The sequence below is a fragment of the Poecile atricapillus genome, chromosome Z (genome assembly GCF_030490865.1).
Source record: "Poecile atricapillus isolate bPoeAtr1 chromosome Z, bPoeAtr1.hap1, whole genome shotgun sequence".
NCBI classification, from domain to species: domain Eukaryota; kingdom Metazoa; phylum Chordata; class Aves; order Passeriformes; family Paridae; genus Poecile; species Poecile atricapillus.
Window position 1 is genome coordinate 112,032,238 of NC_081289.1, and position 23,704 is coordinate 112,055,941.

The following is a 23,704-nucleotide window of genomic DNA, read 5'->3' on the forward strand; positions in this document are numbered from 1 at the left end:
TTTCCTGTTTCCGTGGAAACCCCGCTGGAAAGTATTTACATGCCAACCATGACTGAGATAACTTTTCCATGAAAATATAACGCAATTTTTATGTCACAGGAAGATGATGCAAAGGCTTCATTGCTTGTATTGGATTTAATCCATTTACCTGGGCAACAGTCTGGCAAAGCAGGTTTTGCCTTCCCCACTGAGGAGCAGCAGCACCATTTCAGGACAGAGCACTGATGGGGACATATCTCCCCTGCCCTGGAATACTCATTCCATTCACATCTAATTAGCTTGGTGTGAATGTGAGTACCACTGCTTTCTCTGTCTCAGGGTATTAATCTGAGCTATGTTAAACATGACTATTTCTTAGAGAGAGAGGATAGAGAAGATTAGAGCAGCCTTCATTGTAAGGCTGTGATATATTCCAGCATCCCTGGTATTTGTTTGATTCACCATAAAAAATTTATTTTCCAAAACCCAAATACTTTTTCAGTTGCCACACTTGGTCTAAAGTAAATGTCTGCATCTTGTTTGCTCATTGTAACTTGAAGAGAAGGTGCTGCTATCAGAAGGGGTTGATCTTTATTTTCACAATGCTACTCTGTTGCCTACCCCACATTTTTTGCTGCTGTATACCAGTCTGACTTACTTGAAAATTATGACTGTGAAAAATGGCATGAAGACAAAGGCTTATTCTGTAGAACTGTCTCCATGATACCATGGTTGTAATTTCTCCTGGTGAGCTGACTGCAGTTTTGTGTGTTTCATTCTGAGAATTTCTTCTCAAATTCCCTGAAGAGTGCTGGCAATAAAACAGCATAAAGACTAGCATATAAGTTTTGGGAGCTGTGATTTTACTTATTTCTGCAAGTGACCAAGAGGGCTCAAGCAGCAATAGGAGAATCTGGACCAAACACGTACCTGAGTTTACTCCCTCCTGTAGAGTCTGCTCAAAAGGTAGCTCTTTTCAGTGAGTTTACTGTGTAGAAAGGATTTGCACAAATTAGCTGTCCTAAGAGTATCCACATATACAGAATGCATTCTGAAAGCTAATGCATTTAATATTACTGCCTGCTTGAATTTTACTCAAGAATTTGTGAGGAAAGATGTTGCTTTCTATCTTAGTCAACCCATAGAAATTGCATACTTTTGTACTAGCTTACTATCTCACCCTATTTGTCTTTTTTATTTTTTTAACGACATGCAGGAGAAGATAAATGAGCGATACGGCTTACAGACAAGAAACAGAAGGCAGAGATTGAGGCTGTTCATAGTAGGCCTGCAGTTGCCTCTATTCTGCCTTTCTAGTGAAATAGATTAATGTGAGATGTGGCCTTCTAAATAAAAAAAAAAATAAACCTCAATGTTGAAAATCACTACATACCTCTGGGACAGAGAACATTTGAGATCACAATCACATCAGTTTTTCTTGACTTACTCATTGTGAAAATTTGCGTAGTACAGAGCTCATTTCCAAATGAACAAACAAGCAAACAAACAAAAACCCACCCCAAAACAAAAAAATACCTGAGCAGTCTTATGCAGCAAAGAAAGAAATTACCTCTTTATAGGTGGTGCAATATCCATAGTGTAGCATAAGTGAATGGAATTGCACATAATTCCTGTTTTAGGTTTCCTTTCTTCTGGAGCCCTTGTGCTAATTCTTTATTGATTAATCAGAAGACAGAATGCACAAGAAATGTACAAGCATGAGAATTTGTAGCTTATCTCTTCATCTTAGGTGGACTAACAGATTAATCCTCAGAATGTGGTATTTATAGTTCACATGTTACCACTGTTATACAATATGAGTAGTTGGTGAGCAGTAGCAGATTCAGTATTTCTGGTAAGTTTGAGGTGGCTCTTTGTACTTGTTTTCCATTTTCTCCTAATGTGTGGAAAAAGGTGTAAAATTCAGTTTAATGCTGTTTTTTCTAATGTAATGTGACTGTCAGCTTCTCTGGAGACAGTGGTTTTGTGATGTTTTCTAGAAGGCGTGACTCCCTTGTGACTTTTGCAGATGGCGTTTTCTATAAGCTGTTGTTTCTAAACAAAATAATTGTGGATGAAATGTCATGTATATTTGTATTGTTTACATAATGTGAAACACACCGTAATTTCCTGTTTGGAAAAAAAATTACTGGGAAAATTGGATAGGTTTAGATTAGATATTAAGAAGAAATTGTTTACAATGAGGGTGGTGAGGCACTGGAACAGGTTGCCCAGAGAAGTTGGGAGTGTCCCAGCTGGAACTGTGGAAGTGTTCAAGGCCAGGCTGGGTGGGGCTTTGAGCAATGTGCTCTAGTGGAAGATGTCTCTGTCCATGGCAGGGGGGTTGCAATTAGGTGATCTTTAAGGTCCCTACTAACCCAAACTCATGTTTCTAAAATGGTCCTGAGCAAACCAGTACATTCTTTCTTCTCTGGAATTACAGTTAAGTATTTGGTAGATGTTTTTGCATGAAGAACTGTGAAATACGTTTCACAGTTTCATCCATAGTTTTTGTTCCTTTTTAATTGTTTGTAATGAGTTAAGTAGCAAGAATAGAGTTTTGAATGTATGTAGATTAGTTTAAAAGAGTATTGTTACAGATGTATGAAAGAGAACACCAAGCAGAATAACACTTCTAATCTCATTTCTTAAAATGCAGAAAGGGCATTTTCCTAATAGAGTATTCATTTCCTTATCACCATTAATAATAGTAATAACAACAATAAAATATATTCCAGGGTACCACAATTATCCCATCTAGACGTTAGTATACATTTCATATTCAGCACTGCAAATGTTTCTGTAACAAAATCAGTCTCAAACATCAGCAAGAAGAAATGAGGATCCTATGCATAAAGAGTAAAAATAATTATGACAGAATTAGTAAGGATTTCATAGAAACACAGTAATGACTGTTATGAAGATCTAATGTAGCTACGTCTAAATCTTTAATGACTGGTTAAGGGATGAAGGGCACAATGATGCCATTCTGTATTCTTCCAGTTGCAGGACATGATGAGGGAAGGAACAGGAAGGCTCAGAAGATCACTAACTTGCAGAATTTCAATGACTTGCAGAAGATCAATAACAAGCAGAATTTTAGGAGTTTTTATCATGGATTGGCTTAAACAAATCTGGGCCTGCTGATGAAAGACAAGATACACCTGCCTCAAAAGGGCAAAGGGCTCAAATAAGCAGGGTTTATTGAAAGAGATAAAACTATATTTGAAAGAAGAAAGAGGCATGCTAGAGATGAGCCTAGGAGTGGCACATTTATGTTTGAGCAACAGTGTGCTAGTGTGGTCCTTCAGTCTGTTCCATCATGTGCTGGGTACACCAAGGCACATTGGAAATGTCCCTGTATTAATTCACATGGCACCTTCACCATCTCAATGGAGATGGTGAATCAAGGTCCATAAACAGCTGTAAAGACCTAAGCATCATCAATCCATTAGAACCAACAGAAGCAAGCACCTGAGAACAGTCACATAGTAATTAAGGCTCCTCCCCCCAATATATGACAGGACTGATAGCCCAGCTAAAGTGTATCTACACCAATGCATGCAGTACACACTACAAACAGGAGGGACTGGAAGCCATTGAGCAGATGGAAAATGTGTGATGCAATTGCAATAATATAAACATGGTGGGATTACTTACACAACTGGAGTGATACAATAGATAGCTATGAACTCTTCAGAAGGGATAGGCAAGGAAGGAGAGGTGGTGTGGTAGCCCTGTATGTTATGGAGTGTTTGACTTTCTTGAGCTTGATGATGATGATAGAAGGGTTGAGTATTTATGTGTAAGACCAACAAAATTGATATCCTGGTGGGAGTCTAGTATAGACTATCCAACCAGTTCAAAGGGGAAGACAAAAATATACTATAAGCAGCTGGAGGAAGTCTTACAATTGCTTGTCCTTTTTCTTCTGGGACACTCCAACATACTAGATACCAGCTGGAAATATAACACAGCAGAAGGGAACAGCCCAAGAGGTTTCTGAACTGTGTGAAATATGCTTTGATGTTCCTGACACAGTGAGTAAGGAAGCCAGCCAGGGAAGGTGCCCAGTTGGACCTGCTGCTTGTGAACAGAGGATTAGTGGGAGATGTGGTGGTCAGAGGCCATCTTGGGCACAGAGACCTTGAAAGGAGAGCTTTCTGTTCTCAGAGCTGTAAGGAGGGTGGTCAGCAGAACTGGCAGGGACTTCCAGGGGACAGACTCTGGCCTGTTTACAGGACTGGTTGATAGCGTTCCTTGGGATGTGGTCCCAAGGGGACAAGGGAGTGCAGGAAGGCTGAACATTGTTTGAGAAAACAACATTAAAGGTGCAGGAGCAGGCTGTCCACATGTGCTGAAAGAAGAGCTGTCTGGGAAGAAGACTGGCGTTGCTGAACAGAGTTTAGGCTGAACTCAGGAGAAAAAGAAGAGTTTATGACCTTTGGAAGCAGGGACAGGCAGCTCAGGAAGACTACAAGGATGTTGTGAGGTTATGCAGGTAGAAAATTAGATGGGCCAAAGCCAAAACTTAATTTGGCTTCTGCAGTTAAAGACAATGAAAGGTGTTTCTAGAAATAAAAAGTTCAAGAAAGACATCAACAACAGAAAGAGGGTTAAGGACAATCTCCATCCTTTCTTGGATACAATGGGAAACTTTGCAACAAGGAATAAGGGAAAAGCAGAGGTATGGAATGCCCTTTTTACCTCATTCTTTAATAGCAAGATTCATGTCACTAGGGTCAATCAGGCTGGAAGAAAAGGATGGGGAGCAGAATGAAGCCCCCATAATCAAAGGGGAAATGATCAGTGATCTGCTACCCTGCTTAACATGCACAAATCTCTGAGGGTGGATGGGATCCATTCAAGAATACTGAGGGTGCTGATGGAAGTGCTCACAAGCCACTGCATTTACCCGCAGTCCTGGCTGACTAGGGAGGTCCCAGTTGGTTGGAGTTGACAAATGTGATGCCCAGCTGCAGGAAGGGTGGGAAGGAGGATCCAGAGAGCTACAAGCCTGTCAGTCTGACCTCGATGCCAGGGATGGTCATGAAACAGATCACTCTGAATGCCATCACACAGCATGTGTGGGATATCAAGGGGGTTGTGCCCCACCAGCCTGGGTTTCCAAACACAGGTCCTGCTTGACCAACCTGATCTCCTCCTATGACTAATTGACTTGTGTAGTAAATGAGGGAAAGGCTGTAGATTTTGTCTACCTGGACCTTAGTAAAGCATTTGACACCATTTCCCACATCACTCCTCTGGAGATACTGGCTTTCCATGGTGCGGATGGGTAGACTGGGTGTGGATGGTTCACTGTGGATGGTAACAAACTGAGTGGATGGTAGGGCCCAGAGAGTGGAGGTAAATCCAGCTGTCAGTCACTGGTGGTGTTCTCCAGGGCTCTGCACTGCGGCTGGTCCTGTTTAATATCTTTATTGATAATTTGATGATGGGGTCAAGTACACCCTGTCATTTTGCAGATGACACAAGTTGGGTTGGAGTGTTGGTCTTCTGGAAGGTAGGAAGGCTCTGCAGAGGGGACAGACAGGCTGGATCCATGGGCTGAGGCCATTGGTATGAGGTTCAGTAAGGCCACATGCTGGGGCCTGCCCTTGGGTCACAACAACTCCATCCTACAGGCTGGGGAAGAGTGGATGAAAAACTTCATGGTGAGAAAGGACCTGGGGTTAATTTAGTCTAGATCTCCAGAGGTCACTTCCAGCCATCCAGATTCCGTTCTGGCCAACAGCAACAAAACACGAGCCAGCTGTGTGGCCAAGAGGTCCAGTGGCATTCTGGCTTATATTAGCAATAGTGTGGCCAGCAGGACCAGGGCACTCATTGTCCCCCTGTATCCCTGGCACTGGTAAGGCCGCACCTCCAGTCCTGTGCTCACTCTTGGGCCTCTCACTACAAAAAAGACGTTGAATTGCTGGAGTGTATTGAAGAAGGACAAGGGAGCTGGTGATGGGTCTGGAGCACAGGTCCTGTGGGAAGCAGCTGAGGGAAGTGTTTTTTCAGCCTGGAGAAAAGGGGGAGATCTTACTGCTCTCTACCACTGCCTGAAAGGAGGGTGTAGCCAGGTAGGGGTCAGTTTCTTGTCCCAAGTAGAAAGTGACAAGACAAGAGGAAATGGCGTCAAGACGTGTCAGAGAAGGTTAGATCAGATATTACAAAAATTGCTTAATGGGAAAGGTTATCAAGCATTGGACCAATTATCAAACATAAAAGTGGTTGTGTCACCATCCATGAAAGTATTTAGAATATGTGTAGGTGTGGTGCTTGGGCACGTGGTTTAGTGATGGAGATGGCAGTGTTAGGTTCATGTTTGGACTGGATGATCTAAAGTGTCTTTTCCAGCCTAAATATTGCTATGATTCTATGAATTTGTGGAAGATGAAAAAATACGCCATATTCCAATACTTAGTGTCTGAATGCCCATGTCTGATTGACAAATACTGGCGTAAATTGGCTTTTGTTCTGACTTAATACGGCAACTTCTTTCTAATGGATTATCATCACAGTTCATAATATCAGGTGATGCAGCTTTCCCATATGTCCTGGCCAGATTTGTTAAAGTTAATTAGCTCAGAGTCATAGCAGGGAATGAGTTTTAGAATGGAGATGGATAGGTAGGAGCACTTCAGCTGCCCTAAAGAAATGGAGGTCTTTGCACAATGATGGTAGGTGTGTCATAAAGCGAGCAGAATATTCTTTACTTCTGTTAGAGCATGTGGGGGTCAAGGCAGATACCAGAAGGTATCTAAAACGGTACCATCGTATATGTTTTGGCAATTGAATTCCTGGGTGTATATCACATAATAGTTTAGTTTTCTTCTTAGCACTGCAGAATGTAATCATACTGAACATTGCAAGTAGGGAGTTTTCATGGTACAGACTGAAACAAAAGTGTATTTTCAGGATTAGCTTCTACAAACTGTGATAGTGCATATTCAGTATGTACGTGGCTGTAGCCACAGACAGCGCATGCAATCTCTGCTATAAATCTGTGCTGAGTCATTTTCTGTCATTGCTGCATAGTCCACAGCATGACACTCACATTTGTCTGGTTTTAGAGCTGCTGAAATTATTTCCCATTCTTTTCTTCAACATCAGTGGATAATTTAGTATTGCTTTGAAATTCATGGAAGCTAGATCTACAAATACTTTGAACTTCATTACTTCCACTGATTTTGGAAGGTCAGCATTGAAAATCAGATGCCAAATCTAATTTAAAAAATAGGAAATTAATATCCATTGTGCAACATCTGTAATGTATCCTGGAGTTAAGGTAGAAAGAAAAAGTGTTTTTCCTGCACTGTGAACTTGTGTTTGGTCTTATGTTTTGGGGTAGTTGTCTTGGGGAAAGGGATGATGTAGGACAACTGAAGGTGAAAGATCTTGAACAGATAGGTCAAGGTTTCTCAGGAGACATCTAGCAATCTCCAAAAGCAACTCTTTGTGGTTCTTTGCTACAGCCACTCATGTTGCCTCTGTGCTTATGCGCACCCAGAGGTGTTTGACACAGACATGAAAACAGAGCAAGTCCCAGTGTTGAACTACAGTGTGTACTGGTACAGTGTTGCGTGAACCAACATAGGCATTACTGTCTAGATATTTTTAAGACTCATATGCAAACTCAGAGTAATGTAAAGTTTTGTTGTGATTAAATATAATTGTTAATCATGGCTAATCTCTAAAGATGGCAATTCAGGAAGTACTTTGCCACTCAGCACTGTTTATGCAGCAGTCACTTAGAAAGCTTTATTCCAGCTGATTTGGCTGATTGAATTACACATAGGCCATTCAGAAAGAGTTACCTAGGCAACCCTTCAATTGGTCCTTTTGTGCTCGAATTTTTTCTCAGTCATCACATTTCAAAGCTGTGCCTGTGTCTCAGGTTGATTTTCCCACCCCAAAAGCATCTACCAGAATGGAAAATGAATGGATTTGGTTTTGGGAAGTAGCCTCACAAACTTCTCCAGCACAGCTCCTCTAAAATTGGCTTCAGTAGTTTTCCAGCAATGAAGCATAGTATGTCCACTTCAGTGAAAAGCTGAAAGCCAAAGGCAAAAGCTAGCCTCTTAAGGGGCTCAGGAGCCTCTGAAGTACTGCATTGAGTGCTAAAAATTGTGCTTATATATTTTTAAAAATTTTTAAATTATTATAACCATTATGACCTGATCACTTTACTGTTGTCATACAGTTGTGCAACTTGGGAGTTTTACAAAGTATAGGGCTTAGCAAAATATTGTCTGTTGACATCAGCACATAACTCAAAAGTAGCTGCAACTTGTCAGTGTGTCAAGAGGTAAATAGGAATTTGCTTCCAGTCCACTGATGTCAGGTGATACCTTCATAGTGAAAGATCCCAAGCTAAGAGCTGAGCTTGCTTCCGTAGGTACTGATCATTTCAGGCAGTTGAACAATTCAGAAGTTCATAATAGTGGAATAATCAAGACCAATTCTTCAAAATTGGCAGTAAGTAAAAAACGTTATTAACAGTATCAACATGTGGTGACATTTCATCAATAACTCTTTTGCTTAGAGAAGAACAACTAGTTTGGTCATTTAAATGATTGCTTCAAATAGCATTGTCATAAGGTTTATATAAGCAATCTTAATACAGGGCAATAACTGAAAAGAAACCAATTATAAATCTATAGGAAGAGTAACATGCATGTTGTGGAGAGATCTCAATTATTATCCTTTTTTCAAAAATAAACCCCAAGAACACGACCTGAAAAAGTCATCGTATATCACCCACACTGTCAAACAGTTTTCACTGGGTGCTCTTTTTCAGACTTTTTTAGCTTTCATTGAGCTCTCTAGAAATCTTTCCACAGTTTTAACAGTGTTTGCATTACACACATTTATGTGAAAGTATTGTTCAGGACATTTTTTCAGTTGCCTGATTCTGCAATTTTTATACAGTTCTGGAGACATCACCTACCTATGTTAACAATTTAAAAGTTATTTTGATTCATGAGTGCAAAAGGCTGAGTCATGCCCACTACACTTGCTCCATTTTGTTAGCAGAAGCAGTCTAAGGAAAGAGAAGTGTGTGGCAGCCAAATGTTTTCTGTCATAGGAGAGGGTTCCTACACACCTACTCTATAATAGGGATGACAGGTGGGCAGCTTTCACATAAATGGAGACTAGGGACCAATGTGAAAATCAGCGACACAAATTGGAGAGGAGTGTTTTCAGTTTTAGCACCAAGTTGTTAGGAACACTCCTGTGTTGTGACTGGTCTGAACACAAGAGTCTTTGGATAGAGACAAGGAGACACCCTTTCCTTGTGTGGACAACCCAGCAACAGTCTCGGGGTCCGGAGAAGCTGGGCCATCTCTGCCCTTGCTGGTTTCACAGTTTGAGTGGGCAGAGCCCTAAGCAGCCCAGTCTTACCCCAGCAGTGTAGCACTACAGCTCCCCAATTACCCTACCTCCCTGTGGAGAAGACAGTACATACAAATACATATGCATATATATTCAATAGCAAGATTTGAACTTACTCACAAAAGCTTAAGAGGTTAGATACATGTATACATCTACACACAGTAGGCATAAAGGCATAAAGATATATGTGTGAGAGTGTGTGTGTGTGTCTGTGTGTGTGTCTGTGTCTGTGTCTGTGTCTGTGTCCGTGTGTGTGTGTGTGTCTACACATTTTCTCTGTCTTGTCTGTGTGGCTAGGCTTGATGCAGCCCTGACTCATCTTACCCCCTGACTAGACTAGCCCACATCCCAAGGGAGAGCCATCCCAAGGAACACTTGTCAGAGACACCCTGTGCATCCCAAGGGACCAGCCACATTGTCAACAAATGGACAATCCTGTGCTGTAGGGATACCTCACAGTCCGGCCAAAGTCTTTTTTTAGTGTGTCCTAGCTAGCATTGCTAGGCAGGTGTGGTGTAAATGCAATTTCAGACACCATAGTTCTCCCTGAAACACAATGCTGTCCTTGAACTCCTTTTGAAATAATTCCTGTCTTCATTCATCCACATTGATAATCTGCTCACTGGTGCTTTTCTTACAGAATGAAGATGAGGAGGAGGAGCAGCCTCTCAGCCTGGCCTGGCCTGAAACCCCACGCAAACAGGTCACCTATCTTCTTGTGTTACCCATTGTTTTCCCACTGTGGGCTACCCTGCCAGACGTCAGAAAACCTGTAAGTAACTGTTGTAAGTCAGTGTGTTCTGCAAAAAAGGGTGGTACTCTATTAAATGCCAAAAATGAACTAGAGCTATTAGGTTTTTAATTGTTTCTTCTTTGAAGAGGTCACAACATTAGTATTCAAATCTTCAAATGAGTGCTTATGAGCAACTGATTGGTAATAGCTCTATAAAGATTATAATTTGTATTCACTTATACTTCATGACATAAAGTGGATGGTCTGAAAAATTCTTTGGGGTCTTCACATTTGTATTTCTGAATCTCTGCTGAACATATGAGTGCTGAGTATCTGCTGTGCCCTAAAGGGTATGACTGGAAGGATTTTAGACTGTCTAAATTTTTTCTGTAGTTCAGACATAAAGATATGCATTTCTCTTAAATATATGTTCTATTAGACCTTTCTCTTCCACCCTTGTCATTTTCATACTAGGATGAGAATCCATAACTCTTTTTGTATATAAAATACTTGCTAGTTTTGTCCTAAAAGACAGCTTGAAGTAATGTAAGACTGACAAGTTACCAAGTCTTACCACTTTTGTACAAATAGACCTGACTGGGAAAGCTCATGGAAAGTAAAAGAGTGTCAAGAGATGAAGAAGAAAAAAAATATTAAGTGGTGTTTTAATCTCTTTTCCTTTCTGAATCAAAATGGGTTTAAAACTGCTGCAAGAGAGGCATGCACAGCATGTAAGTTTATAAATCAACACCCTGAATTCGTTTTTCCTGCTCACAGACAGTGAAAACGCTTCCCATCCCACACGCTGAAAAACTGCAACTCAGTGCAAGAAAGAAGCTAAAATAAGATCTCTGACTTGTTTTTAGATGAAAGGTTCCAAAGGCTATAAAGTGATGTTTTTCCCTTCTTTCCCTTCTAACACTTTTTCCCTCCCCAATCTTCTAGCTTTTTCTTAAAAATTCCAGAAAACTCTGGAAATCATTTTTGTCTCATAACACACAAAACATACTACATTAATTTCAAGATCACTTATTTCTGAATTTTTGCCCTCCTTTCACCATTCAAAACTATTCCTGAAATTTTTTTCATAATTTGATCTAAAATGAGCAAGAAATATTTTGGGGCATTATTTTGAGTTTTGAAAATCTGAAGGTAATATAAGAAGACCTCTAGCTTTATCCAATATTCTGCACTGTAGAAATGAGAACAGTTTTGTAAATAATAGTTTTGGAAAGCGAGTATCTTGACAAGTTGCCTGAAACTGTGTGATGCATGTGATTATTAGCACTAGTACCATTCACAACAGAAGTCCATGCTGACATCCAGCAGCTAAAATACCCTGCCATACCACAAAAGATAAACATACTTGTATGTGCCAGATAGACAAATGGACAACAGAGTTTTAAGACTCCATTCACTGAAAGGAGTAGTTTTTTCTACAGACAAAAAAAAAGAAAAAAAGTAGTTTGTAATTACACGTGGATTAACAGAAGAGGTAATGGGCTGTATCAGTATAACAAGCTACTTAGTTTGAGCGTTGCTGTCAAAGAATTAACCAGATGGTTGCATGAAGTGTCTAACATTTTAAGTATGCTTCATTACCGTGTCTTCACAATATTCTCACTTATTTCTGTGTGCCATCCCCACTAATCCCTTCCTAACAAAAAATGATGCCTGCTATCACAGCTCAGCATGTGCATCAGAAAACAATTTTCAGTGAAATCTGTGAGATAAAAGTTAAAGCAAACCTAAAGCAATACTCAGACTTTTTAGATAGGCCTGCCATCAGGGGCTCAATTTGCAAGTGTGGTAATTTTTAGTCAGAAACCCAAATTCTGCATCAGGATGCTCAGATTAGCATATGCATATATAAAGTGAATGTGTGTGTGCTGTATACTGATTTGAAAGACCATATGGAGCCTTTGGCATCCTCTATGGGTGTCCACTTTTCAATAAGTTGTTCTTTCCATCTAGAGTCTTTTTTCTAATGTATTTTTTATCTCCACACAAAGATGGTTTCCCTGCATTTATTTGTACTATTCTGAGATACATTTAGCACCATAAAACCCAGAAGCCCTAGAAAAAAAATATTTCGTAGACAAGGTCTCTTCTAAAGTTAGCAAAATCCTGCTGCCTTATTATGGTCTGGTGCACACATATGCAGATTTTTATATTCTTAGAGTAGATTATGCATTAGTTCAGCTAACTGTCAGCTGATTGACTAGCTGAGATGTTTTAATGTGTTTAGCGCCTTAACACCTGCTCACGTTAAGCCAGTATATATTAAATCCTTACTATAACATCAATAATGTTGTTTGCATATCTCAGAGGTAGGTGTGCCTTTGGTGAATTTTTTTCCTGAGGTTTTTGCTCAGGTGTTTTGAGCATTAATGGGTGTTTTTCCTGTACTAATGGCTGTTTCCCCAGTGGCTCTTTTGAGGTCACATATGTAACTGCCCACCTCCTGGAGTAACAGATATTGAAAGACTGGAAGAAAAGTTATGTGACCAAGGTGCCCGGGTAGGTCAGGAGCAGTTATTGAACACCACCTCCTTTATTATAATCTTACTCCACTGTCCATCCCTTTGCATTACATGCCAGAAAAATGGATCTTGGGGCTCTAGTCCTACCATCACTGGACCCATATGGGGGAGTTCCTTCTATCTCTGCAAATTTCCATTACAGACAAAGAGCTACAACTTCCATGAACTCTTGTTGCCATACAGAGATGCACTGTTACCAAGGGGACAAGGACAACATGTTCCTGTACAGATTCAGTTAGAGGAGCAGGTTCTGAGTAATCAGAGTTAAGCACTGTTAAGTGTGAAAGAAGGATCAAACTTTGCAATGCAGATACATTTATGAATGAGACAAGCATGTGAATCATTCAGGTTAAAGATGTTGGTAATAATCCTGGCTAAAATTAAAAGAGTTACCTTCCAAATTTTTCAGCACACACTACTTTCCAGGATCAATCTCTTAGAAGAAAAGCCTTCATACCTGGATTATTTTTTCTACTTATAGCCCTGTTTTCAGACATTGGTATTAAATAAATATATAGAAATGTATAAAGAAAAACATTCTAAATGTTTCTGATAGACAGGAACAGTACTAATACATCTAATCTACAGTGGAACTACAAAATCCTTTTGCTTTTGTTAAAAGAAAATAGGATATGAACTGAATAAGCCATGATTCTCTCATTTATCTGTTACTAGGACCACAAAAGAGGCAATTGCTAATTAACTCTGCACTCTGTCTTTACAAGGCAACTACCACAATAACTACTGAAAAAGATGGAGAGAAGTATTGCTGTCTGCTGTCTCTGACTAAGTCTTCTAGGAAAATGCTTAAAACTGCCAGCTCTCTGTATTCCAAAGAGCTAGGGAGTAGAAATCACATAAATCTCAAAAGAATGCTGAAACTAGTTATAAAACTGGCATGATTATTATTGTTACACCCTAGAATAAAATCTAGCATACAAAAAAGTACTAGCAATCTTGTTATGGCTTTTTAAAATTTTCATCTATATGCAAATTATATAGCAGCATCTATGGAGTCCATTTTTTATTTCATCGCTTGTAAAATGTACAAGCTTTAAATTTTGCCCTTTCTGAATTTAAATGTTCTCCATTTTAAAATAGGTAATTTAAGTGTTAAGCTTATTAAAGTATCTTGGACTGCTGCTTATCAGTTAATTTTAGTGGGAGAGGATTAGCTAAAACAGGCGAAGAGTACACATGCTGCAAAGTTATGGACTCGTAATTCTTAGCCATCCAAATTCTGTGGGTGTCTGACTCAGATAGGCAGTGTCTCCTTGTTTTGCCAGAACCATTTGGTGTATATAATCACAACATCAGAGAGGTATTACTGACCAGTATGGCTCTGGTTGTACTAGTTTTGCTTAAGCCAGTGTATGCTTAAATCTTGAGTATTGTGTGGTGATCGTTCAAATTGCATTGCTGCAAGGTGCTCTTTGCAGATTTTGTGACCAGTTCAAACAAGTTTATTACTTCATTGTCTCATGAAACATATGTCTTGCCAAAAGATCACAGCTTTTACAAGGAAGATGAAAAATGTTGAAAGTTGAAAAAGTTGACTACCAAGAATGGTGGGAAAAAACCTGCTAGCTGCTGGTTAGTTTTAAAAGAGGAAACGGTTATTTTCACTCATTTATTTCTACCAGTCTTAATTCTGCTCCCACAGATGGTTGTAACATAGATATATTTCTTTCAAATTTTGTTCCTTTTCACATTAAGGTCTTCTACCCTCCATTGCATATAAAATTTTGATTTTAAACTTAAAAGTCCATCTGAGTAGGTTTTAAGTATCATAAGCTCATTGTCATATTTTCTGGTTTGACAGAAATTTAGAACTCTGTTTTGAAAAAGTAACTCTGTAATGAGTTGAGAGGCAATTAAGAAATAGATCAACCAAAGTACTCTGAGTAGTTCTAAAAATGGTGCTTGTGACAGTAGTAGAATTTATATGAAAAGGATGTTTCCAGGTGCCATGGTGGTAATTTAAGGGTAATCTGTTTAAAACCCCTACTGGACCACTTCTTTTACTCCAGCAGAGGTGGAGTTATTGTATTATGAGGGAATTTAGAATCACAGATTCATGAAATGGTTTGGGTTGGATGAGAACCTTAGAGATCCTCTAGTTCCAAGCCCCATGGCATGGGCAGGGACACCTTTCACTAGGCCAGGCTGCTCAGAGCCCAGTCCAGCCTGGCCTTGGACACTGCCAGGGATGGGGATTCATAACTTCTCTGGGCAGCCCCTGCCAGTGCCTCACCATCCTCATACTGAAGACTTCTTCCTAATGTCCAATCTAACCCTACTTCCTTTCAGTCTTCTTGTCCTTGTCATTAAATGCTCTTGTAAAGTGTCCCTCTCCATCTCTTTTAGAGGCTCCCTTCTGGTACGGGAAGGCTGCAATTAGGTCAACCCAAAGCCTTCTCTTCTCCAGACTGTACAATGCAAATTCTCTTAGCCTTTCCTCACAGAATAGGTTTCCATCCCTCCAGTAGTGTTGTTAAATCTGTATCATTTTTAATGTGTGTTCCTGTTTATATCCAGTTGTGAAATTGTATAGGTCATGCTAGTCAACATGCTCTGTTTTCAGGAGGACATTTAGCATTATGCAAAGTACACACAGGGAGTGAGAAAGTGCTGTGTAGCACAGCCTGCAGCTGCACCTGCTGCTGGAGCAGATATGGACCTTGTATTTGTCCCATGCTGTAGATGATTGTGCACAATTGCCATTGCTGACTTCACCCTTTTTACATAAGTTAATGTCCCGAGCTCATTCCAGTTACATCAGCAGAAAGTCTACACAGTCTCACTGAGCTACAGACAAGCTGCATTGTTTTCAGGCTCAGCTGGCAAAACAGAGTGACATTCCTGTTTGACCAGTTCTAATGGCCAGCCCAATACATCATCTCTTGGTTGACAGCCACCCTGTTGTTCCATGCTGATCAGTTCCTAAAGGTGAGATGTTTCATACAAATGCCTGTTGATTTTGTTATATAAGAAAAGCTGGCTGTGCAGCTAGTAAACTCCCTAAAAGCAAAGTGTTTATTATGGCTTGAAGAAACTGAATCAGAACAAATGGTATTTTCTCTCCAAAAGTCACATTGAGGTAAAGTCCTGCAATCCCATCTACTCCCACAACATCTAGGAATGATCCACAGTCTTACGAGCCTCCTGGTGCAGCTGGGGCGTGACCTGAAATGAAAGTGGGGACAAATATTCTGGAGTGGAAGTGGATTTAGTGAGGACCGAATGGGAAGAAGTACTGCAGGACTGAGCAGGCATTCAGACTGGTATAACTTACTTCCACAGGCAGCCCTACTGGTTATTCATGCAAATTTGTAGGACTCTGCTAGTCACATGTCAGAAATCATCTGGGGTAACATCTGCATTCAGAGGGTCAATGGACATAAAGATTGGTGGAATTCATTCACAGGACAAATTTAATTTTAAGTACTGATTTGATTTAGAGTGTTTGCCTGGCACACTACTGCAGTTTTGTTTCCTTCCTTTAGTAGTTAATTTGACCTCTTTTTGTTACATAGATTCAGTTAGTCAGTAGGAAATATGGAAAATGCAGAAGATTGGAAAGAACAGAAACAACAAAAAAAAATCATTAATCTGAATATAACCCACTCATTGGCTGCAAGAACACTCTGTTCAAAATATGACACTAGTAAAGGAGACAGTGAAAATGAAAAATTAAGTCACTTTGATGCTACACAGAGTATTTAATTCATTGAAGGGCCTGATGGTATGTTTTGCATATTTTTATAATATTATAACATTAAATTCCTCTGCAAAATGAAGCATGGAAAGTATGTGCTTAACATACCTTCTATTGAGAAAGTGAGTCATTTTCACAAGCAGAGTAAATGACGAAATAAATTTTACGTGTGCATGTTTTTAGCTCTACCATATGCCAGTCTTTGTTATACTGACTGTGAAATTTGTTGCAAAAAATTACTAATGTAGGAAAGAAAGATATGGGCAGCTGTTGAAGCAATTTGAAAACATTCATTCTGAGGAAACATGAAATTATTAATAAATTTAGAAGTAAAACCACTATTGAGATAAATACATATGCAAACTGCATCATAACAAATTATACTAAAAATCACAACCCAGAACTTGCCATTCATCATACAAGATCTTAGGAGATCCTATTTTATGACTGAAGCAATTGGAAGAGGCATAGGTAAGTATAGTACCAGTGTCAGGGCATCTGTTTCTTACTTTTCTTACAAGTATTTTGAACATCTGATGATTATCAGGACAGTTGCTTAGAACAGGCCATCAGAAAAAATGAGAAGCCACTCTCATATTGAGAAACAATTAAGAATATGGCATGTCACCCTTCAGTATAGGTTTTCACTTGTTTCTCCTTGTTTGTGTTTCAGACGTCAAGAAAATTTTTTCCTATCACGTTTTTTGGCTCTATCAGCTGGATTGCCTTCTTTTCTTACTTGATGGTCTGGTGGGCACATCAGGTAAGGAGGTGATACTGGTACAAAATAAAAGCCCTGCATTAGGTTTTGCACAGTAAAAGATCATTTCTAATCAGAGTCCATCTATCTCATGCTGGGTGCTGCTTTATTTCGGGATCTGTAACCATGGATGAAGCAAATCAGTACTCACTAAATAGAAAGTAGTTCTGAGACCTGTGGTTGGCCTGACCGCAGGACTTGATCTTCTTGTAACATCAGAACCATCAGCAACTGCCTGTCAATACTTTATGCTTCTATTTGAAAGTGTTATCTTTCTCCTAATAATACATGGGGAAATCCGTGAAACATAGTATTTCTCTGATCTTGTCTAGTATTCTCCAAGCTAGTGGGAAAGTCCAGGACAGCTGAAAACATTTCTTCACTGCAGGACACATTTTTCTGGTTTTGTTTAAACCCTTCTAGGTTGGAGAGACCATTGGTATCACTGAAGAAATCATGGGGCTGACTATTCTAGCTGCTGGCACATCCATTCCTGACCTTATTACCAGTGTTATTGTAGCACGCAAAGGTCTGGGCGACATGGCTGTATCCAGTTCTGTTGGAAGCAACATATTTGACATCACAGTGGGGTAAGTTCTACACCAAGAAAATTGTGTCTATTTTAAACAAGTCTTTTGTTCTTAGCACATTGTTGTGGTATTGCCCGCAAGCAGCAATCTTTAAAAAGGAAATTGATGCAAATATGCAACGAATGTTACTATGGCAAGTGCTCCAAAGTTTATAGATAACTGCATGAAGAAATGTTATAAATTTGTTGCCTAATCCTTGCTTTGATATATTAGAGAGGCTCAGGCAAGTGAAATGCACATTAAAATTGTGCAAGGGCATTGTTCCGAAAAGGAATTTCAAAGCTTTTTATACTTTTGTGAGGTTGCTGTTTGCTTTCTGCTACCACTCATTGTGCTTATATTAGAGTTTTCTTTATAAATGATGATCAGGAACAATTCATTGCCTCTGCAGTAATAATGTTTGCTGTAATAACAACAGAAAGTCTTTGTCTTGTGTAACTCGTTTAGGCTGCTGTTGACATGTGATTAATTTTTTTTCTATACCTGACAAGTTCCAAATTACAAACCAATTCTCTGTTAACAAAAAGGACCCTTTTTATAGCTCTGACAATGTGAAGCTGCATGAGATGGTGCAGAAGTTTTCTATTTACACCTCACTGCTTCATGGCAGCTCTAGGGTAATGATTTGTGGCATAATGTTGCAATTCAAATTATTTTTTGATTTTTTGAGACCACGGTAGATCAGGTTCAGGAATGGTATAATCTGTGCCTCAGTGTTTCAAAAATGTGCAGGAAATACACAGATAAATTCTGTCTTTGTTGCCATAGTCCCATCTTCAACACAGGATGGAGGTACTGAGAATCATGTGCATATTTTCAATTTCTCCATCTTTGGTTGTTTCTTGCTATCACACAGAAGAAGACAGGTCTAGTCATAGTTACAGTGCCAGACAGCCTGGTTGTAGAGGTGATCCTGGTTTTCACTGTTGAAAATACACCAGCAACTGCACAGAGGTACAGAAAAGGATCCTCAAGTTACAATGTATAATAAATATCTTTTTTACTTTATCTGTTAGCTAATGGCAGTACTTTAGACATAGTGGGAAAACTTGGCCACTTTTCTATTAGTCCAGAAGCATTAAGTCTTTGAAGTATTGATATGCAGCAAACCTGTAAAATACATGAAAATCATGTCCTCCAACTTGGAGTACAGAGGATGCATCACAAAATTATTTCTCTTTTGCAGTGCTTGCTTACTTTTTAAAAAATGTTTAATCTTCCTGCTGATGGAAATGGTTTTGTCCTGTACCAGTCTTCTACATTTACAACAGAAATGGCACAGTGGAGCTGTAGAGTGGTGTAGTTAGTACCGCAGCTGTAATAAATTATTCTCTCTTAAGCTGCTTATTCAAAGTTTTAATGTTGTGAGCTTCTGACAACTTACTTCATGCTTTCTAAGCCTGCTAAGCTCCAATCAGTGTCTTAAATATTTATTTCAGCTTGACATCCTGCAGAGGGATATTGTCTCTTTCTGTGGCGTGAGAGATGAGAAATGCAATGACAGCAAACACAGAAATAGAAGTTAAGCTGAAGTTCAAATGAAGTTCACAGTTTAACAGAGGTTTATACAGTAAATGTGGACAAAGATATTTAAGGGTGAAATTTTGCAGGCAGTGCCTTGCAGAGTGATGGTTCTTCATGGCAAGGACATGTTTCTATGCAACCCACCCTCCTGTCAGGCAGGCTCTTGGAAAAAGTGCAAATAGCTTCTTCTGCAGATGGTGTGAAATCTAGTAACAAATGAAAGGGGTTTTCCTCTTCACAGACAGACTGCCAGGTGATTTGCCAACCAAGGGAAATATAACTCACCAGTATAACTGGTGGAAGGGGCAAGGAGTGTGGGGGGGGATAAATCCTATGTGTTCTCCCCAAGAACCATGAGAAAGCTTACAATCTATATTTATGCAATTATTAGAAGGGTTGAAACTCTTCCTGCCTCACTTTATGCAGGAAGCCTTTGGCTCTGTTTTGAACTGTTGCCAGAAACTTCCTAGTGCTCCCTTCTGGACTTCTGCAATGTTTTAATTTAATTTTTCTGTTTCTTGACAGCCTTCCTCTTCCATGGCTCCTGTATGCTGTGGTTAATGGCTTTGCCCCGGTGACAGTCAGCAGCAATGGTCTGTTCTGTGCAATTGTCCTCCTCTTCATCATGCTGCTCTTTGTCATCCTCTCCATTGCTTCCTGCAAGTGGAGGATGAATAAAATCCTGGGTTTCCTCATGTTTGGGCTTTATTTTGTGTTCCTGATTGTCAGTGTCCTTCTGGAGGACAAAGTGATCCAGTGTCCTGTCTCCATCTAGTGGAAAGTGATGTTTCTCAACAAAAAAAACCCAAACCAAACCAAAACATATATATTTATTAAAGAAATGATACATATGTCAAAACAAAAGAGAAAAAAAAAAAAACACGGTGGAAAACTTCAGTGGGAAGAACCCATGGATCTGTAAATTTCCTCTTCCTCAATTTTAAAAGAGTGAAAGAAAGAGAAAGAGAAAGATACAAAGGGTGAACCTCAGAGCTGAAGAGTGGCTGCTGCTGGACAGTGCAGTTACGCCTGAAGGGCTGGGTCCAGGTGCACCGAGGGCTTCTCTGCTGCAGAACATCCTCGCTGCTCAGCGCTGGACACGCTACGTACGCACGGCAACAGTGAAAGTTACTGCTTCTCCTCTGCCTACGGTACATGCCCGCTGACTTCTCGTTCTCTGTAGTAGTATACACAGACACACAGTGTGCTCGGCTCCTAAAGCTCTCCTCTTCTGAGGGGAAAGCTGATGTTAACTTTGTGGAGGCACCACCCCCCCACATACCCTGGTACAGGATTTTTCTGATAACCTGCTGAAACTCCTGAGTGGAAAGCATACACCAAGCAATGAGTCACAAGCAGGGAAGGGCTTGTATGCCTCTTCATGTAACTGGATTTATATGATGTGATTTCAGCAAAGCCAGGGGATTAATCGGTTTTTTGATCATCTGCATCACAGGTCTGTAAAGGCAATCAGCAGGATGTTAATGGTGGTTTTTTACATCTTGCAAAACTCTTCAGATTCCAGAAACTCTGTCTCTGGCACTGAAGCCATGATGCCTGACCATTTTGTAACTGGTGCAGATTTTCATTGCATTCTCATGCAAAGACCAGAATGGGGATAATCTTTCTTCTGTAATAGCAACGCAGCATGCAGTGACATCATACAGCTATGCGAACACACCATTTTTTCTAATGCAGCAATATCAACAGTACCAATGGCTTTCAGATGCTGTTATGAGTTTGCCTTTTCATGCCAGAATAAAAAGGCTAATTTGCTTATGCATAGTATTTCATACAGAAAATAGAAGTAGTTATAAAGTGGCAGCCTAATTGCTAAGTGAATATGTACTTTATAGGCTTTCACTATTCCTTGGAGTGTAAGGACCTTCACAGCTACATATAGTTATTGCTGGAAGAGATCTCCAGCTGTTGTATAAAGCTGGGGCAGTTCACATTTGCTGTTATAAATCTTGAAACTAGGTAGGAGAAACACAATTTAAATACAGTGGAGCTGCAGGAAACTTACATGAAAATTCTTCGGTATTGCTGGAAGTGTACATGTCTAAAGAAACTCAGGAAGGAGTGAAAATGCAACATCCTTTTTGTGAGATACTGAGAGAAGGAGAAGGTCCAAACCTAGAGAAAAAAAAAAAAAAAACCAAGAAAGGAGAAAGCAACTAACATTCATCTTTCTGTAGTAGTAGATTATAGTCTGTAGTTTGGCTGCTTTTTTTAAAAATGAGAGGACTGGAATGAATGTTAAGAAATTATTTCAGATAATCATAATTTGTTTGTCCAAGTCTTTTGTGCAATTAAGAGTTCATGAAGTTTCAGTGCATTTCTGTGACCTGTTTCAGCATTGTTTTATATGTGTATTGTGCTCACAATGGCAATTCCATGCTCACATCTGTGTAACAGAAGGCTCAGCACATTTTTTCTTGTCTGTTTTTCCCTGCTCTGCATTGTTTGTTTCTCACTCATCTCCTTCTCCTGTACTGTTCTTCCTGTTATGTCTTTGTATGTGACAGAAAACAATGGTAGAGAAAGCAGTACAAAAGTTTATATTAGGAATATTAATATTGTGTGATATCATGAAGAAAAAAGTGAGATGTTAATGAAATAAAGGAAGGATACTAGGAGTTGCAATGTCTGCTACTCATATGTTGTCCTAAGTCCTAGCCACATGCAGAATCAGTATTTGATCTTAACCGTACAACAAGCAATATCTCTTACTTCTTAGTGCTTTTTAGAGTGAGCTTCTCACACTGAGAGCAAAAACTTGTCCTTCTATTCAAGATCCTTCACTGGTGCAGAATCCTTAACGATAGTGCTGCCCGTCTCTTTTTAACCTTTGTTCCCATGGGTGTACGCAATGGAAAGGTTGGTGTATAGACATAACTGTGGTGCCCTCTGCTGATGGAGCAGCAACCTAAAGCAAATTCATAACCCAGATTCTGACCTCAACTGAAACGTGTGTCCCAAAATACACAGCTGACTCCACAGTACAGTCTATTCCAGAGGAGTCACCAAATGCTTTTGTTTCTGATGACAGTGCTCAAAACAGGCAATCCTTTCCCAAGTAAGCAGAATCGGACACAGGAGTGATCTAAAGGAACGGCTGTGTATGCTGCCACTTACAAAATACTGCGATGCCCAGGTTCTCTGATCTGACATTTCAAGTCAAGAAACCAGGCCAGAGTCCAATCTCTGTTTAGCACACTACTCTTTTTTTTTTTTTTTTTTTTTTTAAAAAAAAAATAAAAAATTGTTGCCATCATGGTGTTAACAACTCCCACACTGGAAAAGGAAGGAAAACTCCTACCTGACCTTCAGAGCTCTAAGAGCACTCTAGTGCACTAAGGGCATCAGCAGCAGAGCAGAGACTGCTGCCCCACTGAGGGCAGGTAGGGAGTAGACAGTAACTGGCATCAACAGCTTATAGGAAGAACTTTATGTACACCATTAAGGACTGGTATCTGTCTATACTGTCTTAAAATGTGTCTCAATTCTTTCACATGTCTGTTTGTCCCTATCACATATTTACCTTGGAAGGTATTAAAAGTAACTTTTTCTCCTTCAGAGTGAGACGTCTCATGGCTCCCGCTGCCTTGTATTTGTTGGGCAGTTCATTTTTCAAATGGCTGAAAACTGTGCCTGTGGTACCTCAGACCCAGAGGCAATAGGACAGATTTCAGTTGTGTGGTGCTTTCTGTGAAGGCTGTCTGTGAATGATGTTTATACTTGCCAAGGCACCTTTCTACTGCTGGGGTAAACTGTTCATGGACACTTGGATGCTGATATGCTCTTTGATTACAAGACAACAGGCTCTGCTGGCTGGTAAAGAAAAAGAGGAGTGGGATGGAGGGAGAAGCTTAGTCCCTTATCCTGTACAGTAGGAATTCAGTCTTAAACTGGAATGCTGAGAAAACAGTCAAAAGCTGCTCTAACCCAGTGACTGGATGTCAGTGAATTGTCCAGGCTCAGTGCTGCCAGAAATGCACACACTTTTTGCAAAGTTCCTATTTTACCGTCTCAGAAAACTCCCCAGCATAAAGTGCTCCTCATTGTTCATAATTATTTCAGTGTGGAATCATGAACTCTTCTCAACATTGCACACCTAGAAGCCTGTTTCTGTTTTTTTCAGCCAATGTTGTGAATGACTTCACTAGGGATCTGGTCCCCCGCACTGCCCAAGTTCTACAGCGAGCTGGTCGGTGTTGAAGCCTGTTCCACCTGCCTGTATGCCTATGTTCACTCAGTTGATACTTGTGTCTGCATAACCCTTACGAAGCAGAAACTAATAATTAGTAGAAAAATTTGCATTATGATAAAGATCCTGTTCTAGCTTAGCACTTTCAGGACACCAGCTTGGCAACATAGCAAGTAAGATAAGAGTGCAACTTCAGATTAAATAACCAACCCTCTGTGCCACCATCATCTCAGAATGGAATA

The 23,704-nt window shown here is 39.9% G+C and overlaps 2 protein-coding genes across 2 annotated transcripts in view; one reads left to right on the top strand and one right to left on the bottom strand.

The window, feature by feature from the left end:
• SLC24A2 (solute carrier family 24 member 2) overlaps positions 1 to 20,136 on the top strand; it is a 105,745-nt gene extending 85,609 nt beyond the window's left edge. Inside the window, exons 7-10 of the mRNA XM_058865393.1 lie at positions 10,025 to 10,156; positions 17,052 to 17,141; positions 17,562 to 17,728; positions 19,778 to 20,136. Of these exons, the coding sequence (XP_058721376.1) occupies positions 10,025 to 10,156; positions 17,052 to 17,141; positions 17,562 to 17,728; positions 19,778 to 20,027 (639 nt within the window). The 3' untranslated portion in view covers positions 20,028 to 20,136. The remainder of the gene's footprint in view (positions 1 to 10,024; positions 10,157 to 17,051; positions 17,142 to 17,561; positions 17,729 to 19,777) is intronic.
• A 144-nt stretch (positions 20,137 to 20,280) lies between these two features.
• Positions 20,281 to 23,704, bottom strand: part of ACER2 (alkaline ceramidase 2) — a 50,863-nt gene continuing 47,439 nt past the window's right edge. Inside the window, exons 8-9 of the transcript XR_009280764.1 lie at positions 21,279 to 21,388; positions 20,281 to 20,710 (exon numbers count right to left, since the gene is read on the bottom strand). The gene's annotated coding sequence lies outside the window, so the exon portion shown is untranslated. The remainder of the gene's footprint in view (positions 20,711 to 21,278; positions 21,389 to 23,704) is intronic.